Source organism: Balaenoptera ricei, chromosome 13 (genome assembly GCF_028023285.1).
Source record: "Balaenoptera ricei isolate mBalRic1 chromosome 13, mBalRic1.hap2, whole genome shotgun sequence".
NCBI classification, from domain to species: Eukaryota; Metazoa; Chordata; class Mammalia; order Artiodactyla; family Balaenopteridae; genus Balaenoptera; species Balaenoptera ricei.
The window spans coordinates 65,906,103-65,924,597 of record NC_082651.1 but is presented as its reverse complement, the minus strand read 5'-3'; the positions used below and the strand labels follow the sequence as shown (position 1 = coordinate 65,924,597).

The following is an 18,495-nucleotide window of genomic DNA, read 5'->3' as shown; positions in this document are numbered from 1 at the left end:
TTTTCTCAGACTCATGGGTATATGTCCCCGAGGTTCTCCTTGGCCTTTAAACTGCAGTGCTGGGTCTAACCCAGAGCCCCCTAGCTGAGAGCCCTTCAGATGCTGTTTTATCTGTACCCAAAGGGAACAAAGGATAAATCAGAAATGGGATCATTTGGTTCATCCAGTTCTCGAATTTATCCTAAAATAGTGTGAATTGTGTTCCGTCTTCTTCGGCACAGCCTTTTTAGTGTAATAAAAAAGAAATCTCCAAGTGCCCCCAGATAATAATTACTCAATAAAGTCTGGAGCTGGTGTTGACAGTGACATAAGAATAGGGGAAAGAAATGGTATACCGAGTTATTATTGATGCTAAGCCTCTTCCAAATCATAATGAATAAAAGTACAACACCTAAGGTGAGCAGCCCTTCCTGGAACACTCACTAATTCACCCAACACAAGTACCCTGCCCTGACCCATCCTCAGTAAACACCAAGCAGGTTATCTGCAGAATATGGCAATGCTTGTTGACCCAGGCTCATGATTCTGACCCAAGCATCTTATCCCCACAATATGCACCGTCTGGATCATGATCTTGAGCTTAGGATTCTCCAAAAATTTGTAAATCTCCTGTGAATTTTAAAGAAGATACTCCTGGCTTAACATTATTTTATTTAACAAAATCCCTGACTTGAATAATTAATAAATGAAGCTTCATGTGGACTGTGCAGCCTGTGGATGGTTGAGACCTTGGGAATGCCAGGCCATCATCCTGGGTCCAGGCCCCTTCCTCCAATATCAGTGTCAGCTGTTCTTCTATTTACTAGATCGGTCCAAAATGGGTTCTGTGTGCCTCACATTGGGTAGGAGTTCAACAAATAGCTTTGAAAATTAAATTTAAATTAGCCAATAAATTAAGCTAATTAATTAATTAATTAAAATGAATTAAACCGCTATTAACTGCATGCCATTTCAAGTGCTAAAGATATAGCAGTGAACAAGACAGACCAAGTTCCTGTTCTTGGAGGACACAGACTATACCTACACAGAGCACATTTATACACGTGAAAAACACTGAAAATCTACAGGGCAGAAGTTCTTTGATTCCTTCCAGTCATTTAAATTCTACAATAAAAATGTTCACATAATAGTTTTGAGCAACAGGGGAAAAAAATAAAGCTTAACTGCCAAACCTCACTTTAGTTACCATCACCAGCCTCTCATCCCTCCAAAGCTTTTGCCTGAATTATTGAAAAAGATCATGAAGTGACATGATTTAGGCACCTACTATGTGTTAGGCACCTACTATGTGGTACTCCATAAGTCTATAAAATAGGTACATTATTCCTATTCTTGAGGTGCAGCTCAGAGAAGTTAATTTACCCAAATTCACACAGTCACTAAGTATCAGAACCAGTGCTAGAAGTCAAGTTCATGTGACTTCATAGCTTCCCTGCCACCCCCGTTAAACCATCTCTTCACCAAAAACTAGAATGATTTGGTGAGTATCGTCTTGCACTGGAGGAAAAGGCTTCTCATCCATAAATGTACAGTTGACATTGCTAACAGAGCTCAAGACACCTCTACATCGTACTCTCAATTCATATGAGTAATAAGCACATTTAAGAATATTTCACAGCATTTAAATTAACAAATATTGCCACATCAGTGAGGTGCAATGAAACTAAAGGTAGCATAAACCAAGAAAGTAATGCTTTGTGAATCACAGTGTTATTATTTTAAAAATACTTTCTTGCTTAAAGAACAATGCCAACTCTCAAAAATGTATTGAATATATGCAGCTACTGATAAATATAATAATCACTAATTGCAGGAGGAGGCTAATATTTTAAACAAGATCTATATATAATTAGCTTAATTATATTTATGTATATAACATATATATAATTTGTTCAAATAACTATTATTATACAAACATATATATATATATACATATATATATATTTTTAAGGATAAAAATCAACTGAAACAAAATTAAGATGGATCCCCGCTCTTGAACCGTGCTTTGTTTGAAGAGAAAATCTAGTTATAGAGTCCTGATTTCTTTTAGCCACAAGCATATATCCTAGAGCTCGGAAGTCCAGGTGCCCAGACTAGGAGACTGAAGGTGATTGCTCTGTATCTATTTAATCAGAAATCACATTAAGGCTTTCTTTGCACCCAGCATCTCCCACTGGAGTCTTCCAGAAGGTGGGTACATTCAGAGAATAGGATTTGATCCATGCTGTTGAACACTATCCTGGACAGATTGACTCGATTTCATTGAATTTCCTTTATTACCCTGAAGTGACACAGAAGAATGAGAAAATCTGTTATTGGACACAGCGCCAGCCAGAGGAACCACCTCAGAATCTGACCTAAAGTAAAGGGTACTCAAAACTACGATGAGATATCATCTCACACTGGTCAGAATGGCCATCATCAAAAAATCTACAAACAATAAATGCTGGAGAGGGTGTGGAGAAAAGGGAACCCTTTTGCACTGTTGGTGGGAATGTAAATTGATACAGCCACTATGGAGAACAGCATGGAAGTTCCTTAAAAAACTAAAAATAGAACTACCATACGACCCAGCAATCCCACTACGGGGCATATACCCTGAGAAAACCATAATTCAAAAAGAGACATGTACCACAATGTTCATTGCAGCACTATTTACAATAGCCAGGACACAGAAGCAACCTAAGTGTCCATCAACAGATGAATGGATAAAGAAGATGTGGCACATATATACAATGGAATATTACTCAGCCATAAAAAGAAACGAAATTGAGTTATTTGTAGTGAGGTGGATGGACCTAGAGTCTGTCATACACAGTGAAGTAAGTCAGAAAGAGAAAAACAAATACCGTATGCTAACACATATATATAGAATCTAAGAAAAAAAAAAAGGGTCATGAAGAACCTAGGGGTAAGACGGGAATAAAGACAGACCTACTAGAGAATGGACTTGAGGATGTGGGGAGGGGGAAGGGGAAGCTGGGACGAAGTGAGAGAGTGGCATGGACATATATACACTACCAAATGTAAAATATATAGCTAGTGGGAAGCAGCCGCATAGCACAGGGAGATCAGCTCGGTGGTTTGTGACCACCTAGAAGGGTGGGATAGGGAGGGTGGGAGGGAGGGAGACGCAAGAGGGAAGAGATATGGGAACATATGTATATGTATAACTGATTCACTTTGTTATAAAGCAGAAACTAATACACCATTGTAAAGCAATTATACTCCAATAAAGATGTTAAAAATAAATAAATAAATAAATAAATAAAGTAAAGGGTAGGGAGCAGAATATCAAAATATATCTCTTAAGGCAATATTTTAATATACTATGGCCATTTCTTCTCTTGGTACTTGTTTTAATATAAAAAACACCTCCTAAACCACAAAATATATTTCCTTCCCAGTTCTAAAAATAAAGCAGCCTAAGTACTGCTGTGAATTTTTTCATTAAAAAAAATTGCTTCTAGAATATAAATACATATTCTTGCTTCAGCCTGGCCACCTGGACTCACAGTTTTATAAATTGTATAAAAGTATATAGTGTTAAGATGTTTACTAAAAATTATTCATAGGTTTTCTGAGTTATATAATTTAACTTCCCTGTGACTATTTTATAAAAAGTAGTACCTCCACTAACAAAATAATATGTTTGGCTTGATAGATTAGTCATGTACTCATACGACGCTACAGGTGTACCGAGCACATTATGGCATGTGGTTTGGATGTCATGGAAACGCCGAGAAGGGTGTGGCCATAGTGTGGGGGAACTTAATCAAAACCAGTTGTCAGCTGACTCTTTACTAATTTTGTTCTTCTCAGAATAAAGACGTCAGCTGTCCTTTTCTACAAGACATTTCATTTAGAAGACTTTCCTGAAATACTTTCTTCCTGAAATAGACAAAACTGTAGGCCGATGTGTCATTTTAGTTAATCAAAACAAGTAGGCAAATTAGTCTCTTTTATTTTTTTAATGAATGTAATTTAACGGTATTTAATTTGCATACAGGAAAGTTCACCCAGGGGAAAAAAAAAAAAAAGTCTGCATTATAGCACTTTTGTAAACCTCAACAAAGCCCTTCATTAGGAGACCTAATTGATTTTTCCTACCCACTCCTGGGGGAAGAAAGCTATCACAGTACCTGCTTATTCACTCAGAGAAGAAATGGGTGTGCCGGGTGTTTCAAGCAGAGATTTAGGTTAAAATGTCCTGTGGCTCTGTTCTTGCAGGGAGATCTTGGCCAGTGCTTGCTTTGAGCATTCAGGAAATCTGTTTTTCTGAGCAATAGGGGAACATCGCTTGTCTGCTTGGTCACCTCCCCATGGGCCCAATTTAGTTCAGCTTGCAACCTTCACTGGAATTATTTTATTTCTTGTTTATTTAAACCTTGCTTTATTCCAAAAGAGGGATTTTAAGGCTTCTTACATTGACACACAGAATATACCATATAAAATAAAGGAGAAAGCGAGGGCAGTTGGACAGCAGAAAGCCAGGAAAACATCATGAAGGCAGGAATAGGACCGGTAGAGAAAAGATGTGCCATAGAGCACTTGTAGTTGTTTGGCTTAGATCATCCATTTGGCTCTGAGTTGCACAAGGACCAGAGCAAAAAGAGGAGGAGCAGTTATAAGATTTATAGTGTCCGGAAGTTGAAGCAAAACTAGTTGATCTGAAGTCCAGTTTTTCCCAGTGTTGAAACCTGACATGATTTCTCCCACGGGTCCTCATGAAGATGGCGCTCTGTGCTCTAATGGACCAGCTCCTCAAAACATGGCTTCAGTAAATATGGCTCTTTTTGTACAAGTCCTTACATGTCAGCAGATGGCCACAGGCCAAACTGTAAGTCTGTAAAGACAGTTCTTCAAGGGGCCTTTCCCTGAATTTTCTTCTTCAGTAATTAGTTTTATCTCAGGGATTCTCCAGCCTTTCTCCATCTTTCTCTTCTCACTTACCCCCAAGTCTTTCCCTGCTGCCCATCCTCACTCTCCCCACTGGCATTTAGGAGACTGAAAATACTTCAACTTGGAGAGTCTCAGACTGCCCTTGCCCTCCCCACTGACAGAAAGAGGCTCACCTTGGGGCTTCTAGCTCTTTTAAGCAAGTGGGGCCTGGCACCTATGGTACAGTCATCTTCCCTGACCAGTGCTTATCACCCTGGGCCTTGCCAATGTGCTCCCTGAATGTATATTTCACAGGTGAAAAAAACTACAGTCCAGGGAATTAAAAGAGCTTGCCTGTGACAAGTAATTCAACATTTGCTGGCAGAGCCAGGGCTACACCCTTCTCCTCCTGCCTCACACGCTACAGCCCTTCTCACCATGCTGATCCCGCGTACGATAAGAATATCGTAGTGTTTGTGGGCCTCTTTCTGGTTGGGAGTCAGTTGACAATCACTGCAGAAACTTTCTTAACTGTGGCCTATAGATGTGAGAGACATCATCACAAGGAATCAGACGGCTGGTGTGTTTAAGACTGGGAACATATCAAGCTGGTAAGATACCTTTTTGCATTAAAACACTCTGGTTGAAACTGCTTTTCTCAGTACTATGGATGATTATTAAAACTAACAATAGCTAATATTTATTAAACACTTACTGTGGGTCAGGCACTGTTTTAAGCACTTTAAAAGTATCTTATTTAACGCTTACAAGAACCTGTAATGAAGCAGGCAGGCGTTTTCATTACCTACAATTAATAGATGAGAAAAACTGAAGATAACTATGTTAAACACTGGGTTGGGAATGATTTAAGGATTGAGAGGGTACAGTATGAGGTTGGGAGAAGCCCAGCCTGGGAACCTTCTTGTGAATGGCTCTATTTCACTGGTTCTCAACCTGGTGGAGGGGGGCAATTTTGCCCCAGGGGACTTTTCTATTGTTATAACTGGGGCAAGGTGGTTGCTACTGGCATCTAGTGGATAGAGGCCAGGGGTGCCGCTAGGCCTGCGCAAGACAGCCCCACACCCCTCCCCCCAGCAAAGAACTCTCCGGCTCAAAATGTCAATAGAACCAAGATTGAGAAACCCTGTTCTGTTTCGTGGTTTTAAAATAGTCTAGGTATCCATTCCCTTTTAGATTCTGTTCCTTCTTATCCAAAGTAGGAGAATTGCTTACCCTCAACCAAAACAATGGTGTTTTCTGTGATGCTACATTTTAATTTTGCCCTGTTGGTATGGACCTAGAGGAATAAGTAATCATTTAGTAGTTTTCACAAGAAATATCTGTATCTGTGTATTTTTCCTTTATGTGTTTAACCACAGACATTATTGGAAGAACAATCTAAGTTTTAATTCTTTAATTACTGTTAATCTGGCATCCTTTGACATTTTGAGTTTTCTCTATGTTTGAGGATGCTTTCCCACCCCAAACTGCACAGCTTGCGGGGGAACAAAGGTGGATGAATAGCAACAATGCTTAAAAACTAAAGTGGAAAACATACTGGTATGAGGATATGGAGTAGCAATAACTTTTTTTTCCTCATATTAACTGGTGAATGTAATGTGTCCATATACGAATTTTTGAATCCTGCATTAGAATGTTCACAGTAGGCTGATGGCACAGGGGGCAGTATGCTCTGTGTTTCTCAAATAAATGAGTAAACCAGTTCCGTTTCGCAGAAAACCTCCAGTAGGTCCACAGAAAGAGCAATCTCTTACCTGGGTATTCTTCATTCTTAGGACAGCTTTTATTCCACAGTGCAGACTGCCATACCCTTCTGTGGAAGACTTCATTTTTGGATGTGATTTTCAACCTGGTCTTTTAGTTATCAATCAAAAACACATTTTCTATGTTGTCCTCATTTACATTTATTTAATGCTTAAGGTCATTTGTGACCATTTGAGTGTATTTCAGCATATGGAATCAGGGAATAATAGATTTCAGCATCATGCTGTGAAGAGAGATTGTGTTTTTACAAGACATAATGTTGTTTACTGGGTGTTAATAATCACTAATTAATAAACATATCTAGAATTCTAAAATGTTGCATTTTGAGGAACAAAAATGTCAGGTGTTTAAATTATGGAGTGCAATAGTATTTTCTGTCATCCCTTCATAAAATAATGAAGTTACATAAAGAAGCAAAATGTCATTGTTCAACACAGGATAGATCCAAAATGCCTTTGTTTCTATTTATTGTTCTCAAAAATGCTATTTCTAATATATTGTTCTGAGATGTACCTGGACATATAGTCTGTATGTCAGTAGTCGTACAGAAACTTCCAAGATGAGGGGTTTTTTTTCTGTCTTTATTTCGTATTAATTGTGGTCAGTTTCTTTTTTAACCACTGTAAGCATTTTGTCCAAAGTCTACGAAAGCACGTTGCCAGGAAACAGGTGGATGAGTCAGTCCTTGAAATGCCTTGATCTCATATTAAGGAGCTACTTGACCACTTAACCTTCAAGAAGCTAAGAGGAAACTGCCAACCAATGATGTAATAATCAGCACTCCCCTTCTATCCACTGCTTTCCCACCCATAACCAGTACAATGTGATGAAAGCATTAGCTCCATGTGAGAAGAAATAAAAGGAAACCGTTCACAAAAGAGCTGAGATATAGTTCAATATTCTTTTTTAGTGCCTGAATGCATATGCAGAATTTCTCCTCCAAATTGGAGGTGTGGAATAACAGTAGCGACAGATAACTAAGAGGTATTTACCATAGCTACAAAGCCCACACGTGAGCCAAATATTTCTGCTATTAAAAAGCACTTCAAAGCTTGACATGAAGTTTGTAACAGCTGAATGTCTTCTGTGACTTCATTTGCAAAGATGTAAAAGCAGAAAGGAAAATCGTGGTATGAGAACTGTGAACCTCGGAAATGGTGGGTTTTTTAAAAAAAAAAAAGAGAGAAGGCACCCAGAAATTTGACTGGCACCCCAAGCTCCTGTTCCCCCTGCTCTGCCAGTGTTCTCAGGAAGCAGCATTCCTCCTGCTACCAGCCTCTTCCTACAGGGCAGACCCAGTTGGTGAGTGGCCTGAAACTTATTTTGAGGGCCCTCTTTAGGACAATGAGTTCGATTATACGTTACTTTGGCAGATTTTACAGAAGCATACAGCCATGTGAACCCATCACTGGGGCTGTTTGTGGGCCCGGGAAGGGGCCTGTGAGAGAGAGGGGGCCCCAATGATAGGCTTCATTAGCTTGACAGTAAATCCATTCCTGCTCTCATAACCACCAGCAGCCTTGCCTAGAATAATGCTCTTGCCTTCCAAACTCTTTTATTCCCTCTGCTCCATTTTAATCTGATTGTGATTGTTGCTAAATACGAAAGATGTGTTTGCAAAAGCCTGGAAGCTTTAGCCTTGGCTAAGAAAGATCTAGGATGCACATATATGAAGGATATAGCCATTACCTCTCACAGATCTAAATACAGTCATTTGATGGTTCATTTGTTGTCTCATCCATGCAGCCACCTATCAACTTAACTAATATACCCAAGGTATTCTGCCTTCGAGAACATAAATACAAAGTTATAGCAAAATAACTCTTGAACAAAGAAAATCATGCTACTAAATATAGCTAGAGTTTGGTGAAAGAACAAGGATATTTACAGCTTCTCAATTGTTAGGTTTATCTGAAGCTGTCTTCAAACCTGTGACTGTCTAATAAAGAACCGTTCAGAGCTTTTGATGTCTGCATATTTCTAGGTGTTCCAGAATTAGTGAATGGCGTCATTCTCTGGTTAATAGTAGTTAACAGTTACAATATTTTTAAAAATCGATTAAATATACCCTGCTGTGATATTAAAAGTAAGTTTCTACTTAAGAAAAGAGTTTATCTTTGTGTGAAAATTCTAGTGAATTTAGACCTGTGACTTTTTTTATTATTCTTTAATAAACCATTAATTTTAATAAACTGTGGAACTCATAATAACTTTTAAGACTGTTTTATAACCCAAATTTTACCTTTATGTGGGCCCCCAGGATTGACTATTGGCTCCATTGCCCTACTGCTTTTTAAGGTTTATGTCTTCTTGGAGGCTCATTTTCCTTTAGACATTAAATTGGGGATGTGAAAAATGATTTAAGAATGTAAATCCCAACCAAGGGGGATAAAATTCCTGACTTATTCAGGCCTTCTGCAGTCTGCCCTCACTTTCCTCACTCTCTTCATTCAGCGTAGCTTCTACTGCTCCCCAATATACACCCTCTCCTTGGGTCACCCAAGCCTCTTCACTCTTCTCCAACACATTTGGTCCTCCCCATCTCTGGTCTTTGCCAGTCTTGTTTCCCTCTTCCTTATCCATCTAAGTCCTTTCTTCTAGGGTGGCTTAATTACCATTTCCTCCTGCCTTCTCAGGAGGCAGCTTGCCCTAATCTTTTCCTTCTTTTAACTTCTGTTGGCCCTAGAATAGTCCCCCAGAAAACATGGCATATTCTCTCATTATTCAAAGTGTGTTGTCTATTTTCATGTTCATTGGTTCATTCATTTCTTGGTAAATATTTCAGTCACCTTCTGTCTGCCAAGTACTGTTTTGGGTTGCTAGAGATGTAGTGATGAACAAGACTGAGAAAGTCCATGCCTTCTTAGAGTTCACATTCTAGCAAGGGAGACATAATTTTTTTAAAGGGAAGGACTCTACTTAATATGTTTTTATATTCCCTGAAGCAATTAGTACACTTTATCCCTGTTATAGGAAAGGTTTTAAGATTTGTATTTGGAGCACATTTTGAAAGACATGATAAATGAAAGATAGGATAAGATATGAATCCACAAGGCTTATGGGACCAAACAGTTTTTTAATAGAAGAAAGTCAAGCTCTAGAGATTCAGACATCAGTTTATATATCAGATAGCTGACTTTCATTTCAGGATAGGCTTCTTCTCAGGCATGCACATATAGTGTCTGTAGACACTGACATTGTGAGTAGGCATTTACCTGTCCTTTGTCAGGTTGAAGAGGAAGGTTAGAAGAAGGTAACTGAGATAAGAAAGCTGAGGGCTCTCTAGAAATTTTCTGATAAAATATACCTGTTAGTGAGTTTTGCTAGAGTCATGGTAACAGAATCTCAAGAACTGCTGAGAATTCTAGAGATGCCACAGTCCTGTTTCCTTCTGTTGCTATCTTGGATATGGGAAAATGAAATACCTAAGTGTACTTTCTATTACTAACATTTTTTATTTGCTTGACACATTTATAGAAGGGCCCGTATCCCTACTGTTTAGTGTTTAGTGTTTCTTCACTGAAGAAACCAGCTCCCACAGGGTGAATGTTACCCAGTTTTAGATATTGTGCTAGAGTTCTCCTTTTTGTGTTTATATGAGCCAGATTTTAAAATTTGGGGGGCATGGTATTTTTAGGGGCCCTCTTAAACTGCAGCAAATTAAAAATTAAGGCCTTTTCTTATAGAACAATTTGTGTTCACTCTTTGGACATGCCGATCCTGACTTTTTATCAAGGTCAAAATCTCACTACCAAAAATTGGCCAAGTTCTATATTGATAGCCAGGTGTGCATGTCAGACTACTGCATCCTCTGTGAAAATGCCTTCCAGTTTTAACAGAAAAATCCCTCCTTCATAGAAATTTATATCACAGAGCGTACATATCAAATAAAAATGTCTTAATTTTCAAAGGAGTTCCTCACTTTAAAATGGACAAGGGGGAAATCTTTAAAGTTGTTTTTGGAGAATGCCCATATGAGAATCCATTGCTAAAAAATAATTTATTTTTTACTTTAATAATGGACATGATTTATTTTCAGTATTTGGCTACTATAAACAGTGCTGCAGTGAACTGTATCTGTACATAAACTGTACATTTGCAAGTAAGTGTATCTACAGAGCAGATTTTCAGAAGTAGACTTTGTCTATTCATGTGGCCTTATCAAACTGTGTAAATTACTAAAGTTTGTAATATATTATCATATCTGTTAAGACTAGTCTCTTGCCATTATTCTTTCTTCCTAGAATATTCTAAAATCATGTTGGTATTTGTATTATGGTGACATTTTCATTGTGACTGAAAAAATATATATGAATTAATTTACTAAGACTTGACAGCTTATGCCTCTGAGTCTTCTATTCAAGAACAGGAAGTTTTCTTTTTAAGCTTTTTTAGGTGTTTCACTAGCATTTAAAATGTTTCTTCATTTCTCTTGTTAAGTTTATTTTTAGAAACTACCTTTTTTGTTTCTTTTATAAATGAGATCTTTCATTATATTTTATAACTGGTTATTATTTTTATGTATGTATATAAAGAAAGCTATAGGGTTTTGTATAGCAAATGTTTAGTCACCTCAATGAGTTATTATTTCTAATACCTTGTCAACTTATTCTCTTGAGTTTTCCAAATAAACAATCACATCATCTGCAAATGATGGGAATTTTGACTTCTTTCTGATTCTTGTATCTTTTTTCTTCTCTTGTATAATTATATTGGATAAAAAAAAAAAATCCCAGAATGATATTAAATAGGTATCTTTGAGTCTGGCTTTGTTGGGAATCCTCTGGTGTTTCACCATTAAGTATGCATTAGCTTTTGAGTTGAAATAGAAATGATATTTTCTGTCTTGTTAAGGACTTTTTTTTATTGATTCCTGTTTTTAAAAGATTTTACCATAAATAAATATGGAGCTTTAGCAGATGTCTTTTCATCACGTATGGAGATGATCAAATTGTTTTTCTTATTTCAGCTATAAGCTCTACAAATTATTCTGATACTAAAGTTTGAGAACTTCTGCTCCAGGTTATCATTTCCATGATTCTGAACTGACTTTAAAGCTGATCCCATCCTCTGGCTTTATGTTTTTGTTTGTAACTTAGCCGAAATAAACTTATTTCAGAGTCCAAAAGGAAGACAGATTTGCCTAACATTTGGACCGCCTGTGTTGGTGACCAGTGTATTTTACACTGGTTAAAGAGGACTGGTAAACAGTTTTGAGATCTTGGAATGAAAGATGCTAATTAATTTTTTTACTAATTATATTTTCCATTTCAAATATCTCTGATTCTATGATTATGACTAGTCCAACTTGTGTTATTCATTTCAATGTAATAACATGTAATTTAGCATCTGATACATGTAAGGCACTGTGATGGGCCCTTTAGGGTTACAAAGATGAGTAAGTTGAGGTTTCTGCCTTAGGAAGCTCAAGATATGCAGGCAGATGAGAGATAGACACTTGCCCCGCCAGCAAGATGTAAGAAGAGTCTACTCTCATTGGGTGATTCATGATGTATAGAAAGAGACAAGCAGCCAATTCATGGTGGGGGGATCCGAGAAAGCTTTATGAAGGAGGTGGCTGTTCGGCTTTGGTTTAGCAAATGAAAGGCAAGGGAAGAAAAGCAGCTGAAGAGGGCATTCTAGGTATGAAAAGCAGGGAGGACACAATCAAAGGCATAGAAGTAGGAAAGATGTGTCTAGGCAAATTTAGTTATCTAGTGTAATGAATGGGGAGAGGCTAGAGGCCACAGACCATTTAGGAAGTCATTGCATTGGGGCAGAGGGGGAAGTGAATGGGACAGATCGTGTAAAGGGACTTCTAAGGTTTCGGGCAAGGTTCTATTTCTTGATCTGACTGGTGGTAACAAGGGTATTTGCCAAATAATACTTAGTTAAGGCATATATTTATTTCACCTGGCTTTCTCCTTCAGTGTCTTATTTTACAATAAAAAGGGTTTTCTGTTTGTTTGTTTGTTTGTTTGTTTTAAAGGCTTCTCAGTGATTCCAGAGAAAGGGAAAGAGGTAGTCCAGGCCTGAATGAGAATGGAAAATGGTGAACAAAGAGGGGACCCATTCTGGAGAAGTGACCGTGTGTGGGAAATAAAGAATACAGAAGAGTAGTAAGAGACAGCAGTTTGGGGCATGCTGCATTTGAGGTGGTGCAGAACATAAACCTGTATTTGCTTTGTGACAATAACTAGCAAGCGGTGAAGAATAAAGGTTCAAATCTCAGGAAAGTGTTGTGCTAGAAAATTTGGAGATCAAAATCAAGAGATAAGAGCAGAACTATGGAAACTAGAGCGTCAGAAGAGAAGATGGCCAAGGACAGCATTTTGGGAAATGACTGTTTCAGGAGCAGAGTAATAGGGGCCTGGAAGGGATACTGAGAAAGGACTGGAGACAGGAAGGCTGGTTCAGGGTGGCGTGGTATAATACTGCTTCTTAGCGGAAGCAGATCTAGGATCGGGTGATCAGCAGTGTCAGCTGCTGCAAACTGCTGGAGGTCAAATAAATTGCAGAGCAGTTCTAGTGACTGTTGTGAGAAAGGTCATACTGCCAAGACAGGTGAAGCAACGAGAGTAGGCTATTCCTGCGAGATGTTGATGGCAAAGGGAAAGAGAGAAATAGGATGTGGACTAGAGGGAAGCAGAGTTGCAGGAGGAGTTGGGCATGTTGGCAGGCATGCCAATACAGCTGAGGAAGAAGAAATACGTATGATGGGGGCCAGTATTTGATGGAGCAAGGACCTAGAGCAGTGCTTCTCAAAGTAGGGCCTCCAGACCAGTAACATCAGCATCACTCGGAAATTTGTTAGAAATGCAGATTCACAGGCATCTCAGTTTGTCTCACTCCAGACATACTGAATCAGAAACTCTGGGATTAAAACCCAGCAATCTGTGTTTTAACAAACTTTCCGAGGATTCTGATGCATGCTCAAGTTTGAAAATCACTGACTTAGAGGAAAGAGGAAGGAGTGGTTTTATCCTGCCCATAGGTTGGGAGGTGGTTCTCTCTGACAGGACGAGTGACCCTACTTAGAAGAGAAAAGATGCAGAAGAAGAAAAAGATGATATCAGATAATCCCAGGCTCTCAGTAAGGTCATCTGCTGAGAAATTTTTTTCAGTGTGAATTTTAAATCACAAGGTAGGAGTCCTATCAGAAATAGACTTGGCTTTGCGTTTCAGGTTGAAACTCCAACCTCAAAGCCAGAATGAAAAGACGTTAAGTTAGTGCAAGAGTAAGGGAAGGGAAACTAATATTTATTGAGCATCTGTAATACACTTTTATATGCCCTGTCTTATTCAGTTCATTATCGTTGTGCAGTGCAACCATTACTGTCTCTTTTTTATATTTGAGGGCATCTCTCAGCTTCACTGGCTTGTAAGTGGTGGAGCTGATATTTGAACTCAGAGCTTTCTAGCTGCAAAGCCTAGTATTCTTTCTACTGTACTATACCTGTTAAACTTACCAGGTTTGACATGCCTATCGCTATTAAGATATTTAAAGCATGAGGAGTCCTACAATGATTATTGGTTTTATATTTCTATCTGTAGAATAGTACTTTGCTTTGTAATGCATTTCGAACAGAAATAAGATTTTGACATTATGATGAAATAAAATGGAGACACATACATTTTACTTTAGTGTCAATATAATTACAAGTAAGACTTTGACATGATTTGGGTGTTTGGTCAAACCATCCTTTACATGTCTTTATATATGAATGTTATGCCTTAGATTGTAAAGCTCATATGGGGCAAGGGACCTAGTTATATGTATGTATATACCCTGCTGTCTTTCAGAAAGCATTTTCTTTTTAATTTTTGGTTATGGTGAAATTGGTATCCAATAAACTGTATGTATAATTTTATGTTTTGAAATTTGTATACACCCTAGAAACCATCACCATAATTGAAATGCTAAACATGTATATCACCCCCTGCCCCAAAGTGTCCTCTTGACCCAGGGTAGTCCCTCCTTTCCGACCCTTGAAGTTTCCTCCCTTTCTAGGAAACCACTGATTTGCTTTCCCTTACTCTGTATTAGTTTATATTTTCTAGAGTTTTAAATAAATGAAATCATTCAGTATGTGCTTTTTTTTTCCAGTGTTCCTTCAGTCAGTAAAATTATTTTAACATCACCTATGTTATTGCATGTATCAATAGTTCTTTCCTTTTTATTCCTGAGTAGTCTCCCATTATATGGCTAAACCTCAATTTTTTTATCCTTTCACCCATTGATGAACTTTGGGTTGTTGCCAGTTTCGGGCTGTTACAAGTAAAGCTGTTATGAACATTTCTGTAGATGGATATGTGCTTTGCATGGGTATATACTTTAACTTCTCTAGGGTAAATACCTAGGAGTGGAACAGCTAGATCATATAGAGGCATATATTTAACTTTTAAAGGAAGCTGCCAAACTGCTTTCGAAAGTGGTTATATTTTATATTCCCCTCAGTGGTATCGGAGAGTTCCATTTCTCCACATTCTCCTCAACTCTCAATGTGGTCAGTCTTTTAAATTATAGCCTTTCTAACAGGTGTATAGAGGTATCTCAATGGGGTTTTAATTTGAATTTCCGTAATGACTAATGATGTTGGATACCTTTTCACATGCTTATTTGCCACTTTCATATCTTCTTTGGTGATGAATCTATGCAAATGCCTTACCCATTTTTTAAAAAATTGGGTCTCTTATTTTCTTATTCTTAACATACTCAGAGTTCTTTATATGTTCTGGATATAAGCTCTCTATCAGATATATGATTTGCAAAGATATATGATATTTTCTCCCAGCCTGTGGCTTGTCTTTGCATTCTCCTCCCAGCATCTTTTAAAGTGCAGAAATTTTTAATTTTAATGAAGTCCAGTTTACCAATGTGTCCTTTTATGGATCATGCATCTTGTGTCATATCAAAGAAATCTTTTCGGCCTGTGTGCATGCGCGTTGCATGATGCCGGGGCACAGTCTCTTAGCTCCAGAATTGCTTGGAGAGGGTTTAGGAAGGTGATGAGGACTTTGAATTTGGAACCTCCCTGTGGCTGTCAGGGTCTTGGTGCTCTGGATGGGTGTCAGACCTGAGCCTCTGAGGTGAGAGAGCCAAGTTCAGGACACTGGGCCACCAGAGACCTCCCAGAACCACATAATATCAATCAGCGAAAGCTCTCCCAGAGATCTCTGTCTCAACTCTAAGGTCCAGCTCCACTCAACGATCAGCAAGCTTCAGTGCCAGACACCCCATGCCAAATAACTAGTAAGACAGGAGCACAACCCCACCCATTAGCAGAGAGGCTCCCTAAAATCATAATAAGTTCACAGACACCCCAAAACACACCACCAGACGCGGTCCTGCCCACCAGAAAGACAAGATCCAGCACCACCCAACAGAACACATGCACCAGTCCCCTCCACCAGGAAGCCTACACAAGCCACTGAACCAACCTTACCCACTGGGGGCAGACACCAAAAACAACGGGAACTACGAACCTGCAGGCTGTGAAAAGGAGACCCCAAACACAGTAAGTTAAGCAAAATGGGAAGACAGAGAAATACACAGCAAATGAAGGAGCAAGGTAAAAACCCACCAGACCAAACCAATGAAGAGGAAATAGGCAGTCTACCTGAAAAAGAATTCAGAGTAATGATAGTAAAGATGATCCAAAATCTTGGAAATAGAAGGGAGAAAATACAAGAAACGTTTAACAAGGACCTAGAAGAACTAAAGAGCAAACAAACAATGATGAACAACACAATAAATGAAATTAAAAATTCTCTAGAAGGAATCAATAGCAGAATAACTGAGGCAGAAGAAAGAATAAGTGAACTGGAAGATAAAATAGTGGAAGTAACTACCGCAGAGCAGAATAAAGAAAAAAGAATGAAAAGAATTGAGGACAGTCTCAGAGACCTCTGGGACAACATTAAACACCCCAACATTCGAATTATAGGGGTCCCAGAAGAAGAAGAGAAAAAGAAAGGGACTGAGAAAATATTTGAAGAGATTATAGTTGAAAACTTCCCTAATGCGGGAAAGGAAATAGTCAATCAATTCCAGGAAGTGCAGAGAGTCCCATTCAGGATGAATCCAAGGAGAAACACACGAAGACACATATTAATCAAACTATCAAAAATAAAATACAAAGAAAAAATATTAAAAGCAGCGAGGGAAAAGCAACACATAACATAGAAGGGAATCCCCATAAGGTTAACAGCTGATCTTTCAGCAGAAACTCTGCAAGCCAGAAGGGAGTGTCAGGACATATTTAAAGTGATGAAAGAGGGGCTTCCCTGGTGGCACAGTGGTTAAGAATCCGCCTGCCAATGCAGGGGACACAGGTTAAAGCCCTGGTCCGGGAAGATCCCACATGCTCGGAGCAACTAAGCCCGTGCACTGCAACTACTGAGTCTGCGCTCTAGAGCCCATGAGCCACAACTACTGAAGCCCACAAGACTAGCAACTACTGAAGCCCACACGACTAGAACCCGTGCTCCACAACAAGAGGAGCCACCGCAATGAGAAGCCCGCAAACCGCAAAGAAGAGTAGCCCCCGATCTCCTCAACTAGAGAAAGCCCATGCACAGCAACGAAGACCCAATGCAGCCAAAAATAAATAAGTAAAATAAATTAATAAAAAATAAAGAAGTAAATAAGTAAAGTGATGAAAGGGAAGAACCTACAACCAAGATTACTCTACCCAGCAAGGATCCCATTCAGATTTGATGGAGAAATTAAAACCTTTACAGTCAAGCAAAAGCTATGAGAATTCAGCACCACCAAACCAGCTTTACAACAAATGCTAAAGGGACTTCTCTAGGCAGGAAACACAAGAGAAGGAAAAGACCTACAATAATAAACCCAAAACAATTAAGAAAATAGTAATAGGAACATATCAATAATTACCTTAAATGTAAATGGATTAAATGCTCCAACCAAAAGACATAGACTGGCTGAATGGATACAAAAACAAGACCCATATATATGCTGTCTACAAGAGACCCACTTCAGACCTAGGGACACATACAGACTGAAAGTAAGGGGATGGAAAAAGATATCTCATGCAAATGGAAATCAAAAGAAAGCTGGAGTAGCAATTCTCATATCAGACAAAATAGCATTTAAAATAAAGACTATTACAAGAGACAAAGAAGGACACTACATAATGATCAAGGGATCAATCCAAGAAGAAAATATAACAATTGTAAGTATTTATGCACCCAAAAGAGGAGCACTGCAATACATAAGGGAAATGCTAACCTCTTAAAAGGGGAAATCGACAGTAACACAATAATAGTAGAGGACTTTAATACCCCACTTTCACCAATGGACAGATCATCCAAAATGAAAATAAATAAGGAAACACAAGGTTTAAATGATACATTAAACAAGATGGACTTAATTGATATTTATAGGACATTCCATCCAAAAACAAAAGAATACACTTTCTTCTCAAGTGCTCATGGAACATTCTCCAGGATAGATCATATCTTGGGTCACAAATCAACGCTTGGTAAATTTAAGAAAATTGAAATTGTATCAAGTGTCTTTTCCGACCACAATGCTATGAGACTAGATATCAATTACAGGAAAAAAGCTGTAAAAAATACAAACACATGGAGGCTAAACAATACACTATTAAATAACCAAGAGATCAATGAAGAAATCAAAGAGGAGATAAAAAAAATACCTGAAACAAATGACAATGAAAACATGATGACCCAAAACCTATGGGATGCAACAAAAGCAGTTCTAAGAGGGAAGTTTATAGCAATACGATCCTACCTCAAGAAACAAGAAAAATCTCAAATAAACCTAACCTTACACCTAAAGCA

The 18,495-nt window shown here is 38.4% G+C and overlaps 1 protein-coding gene across 2 annotated transcripts in view; it reads left to right on the top strand.

Annotated features, from left to right (window-relative positions):
- The window catches only part of CAMKMT (calmodulin-lysine N-methyltransferase), a 413,666-nt gene that overhangs the window by 361,142 nt on the left and 34,029 nt on the right, over positions 1–18,495 (top strand). For both annotated transcript variants that reach the window (XM_059943436.1, XM_059943435.1), the window contains exon 7: positions 5,426–5,492. In XM_059943436.1, coding sequence (XP_059799419.1) covers positions 5,426–5,492 — 67 coding nt within the window. The remainder of the gene's footprint in view (positions 1–5,425; positions 5,493–18,495) is intronic.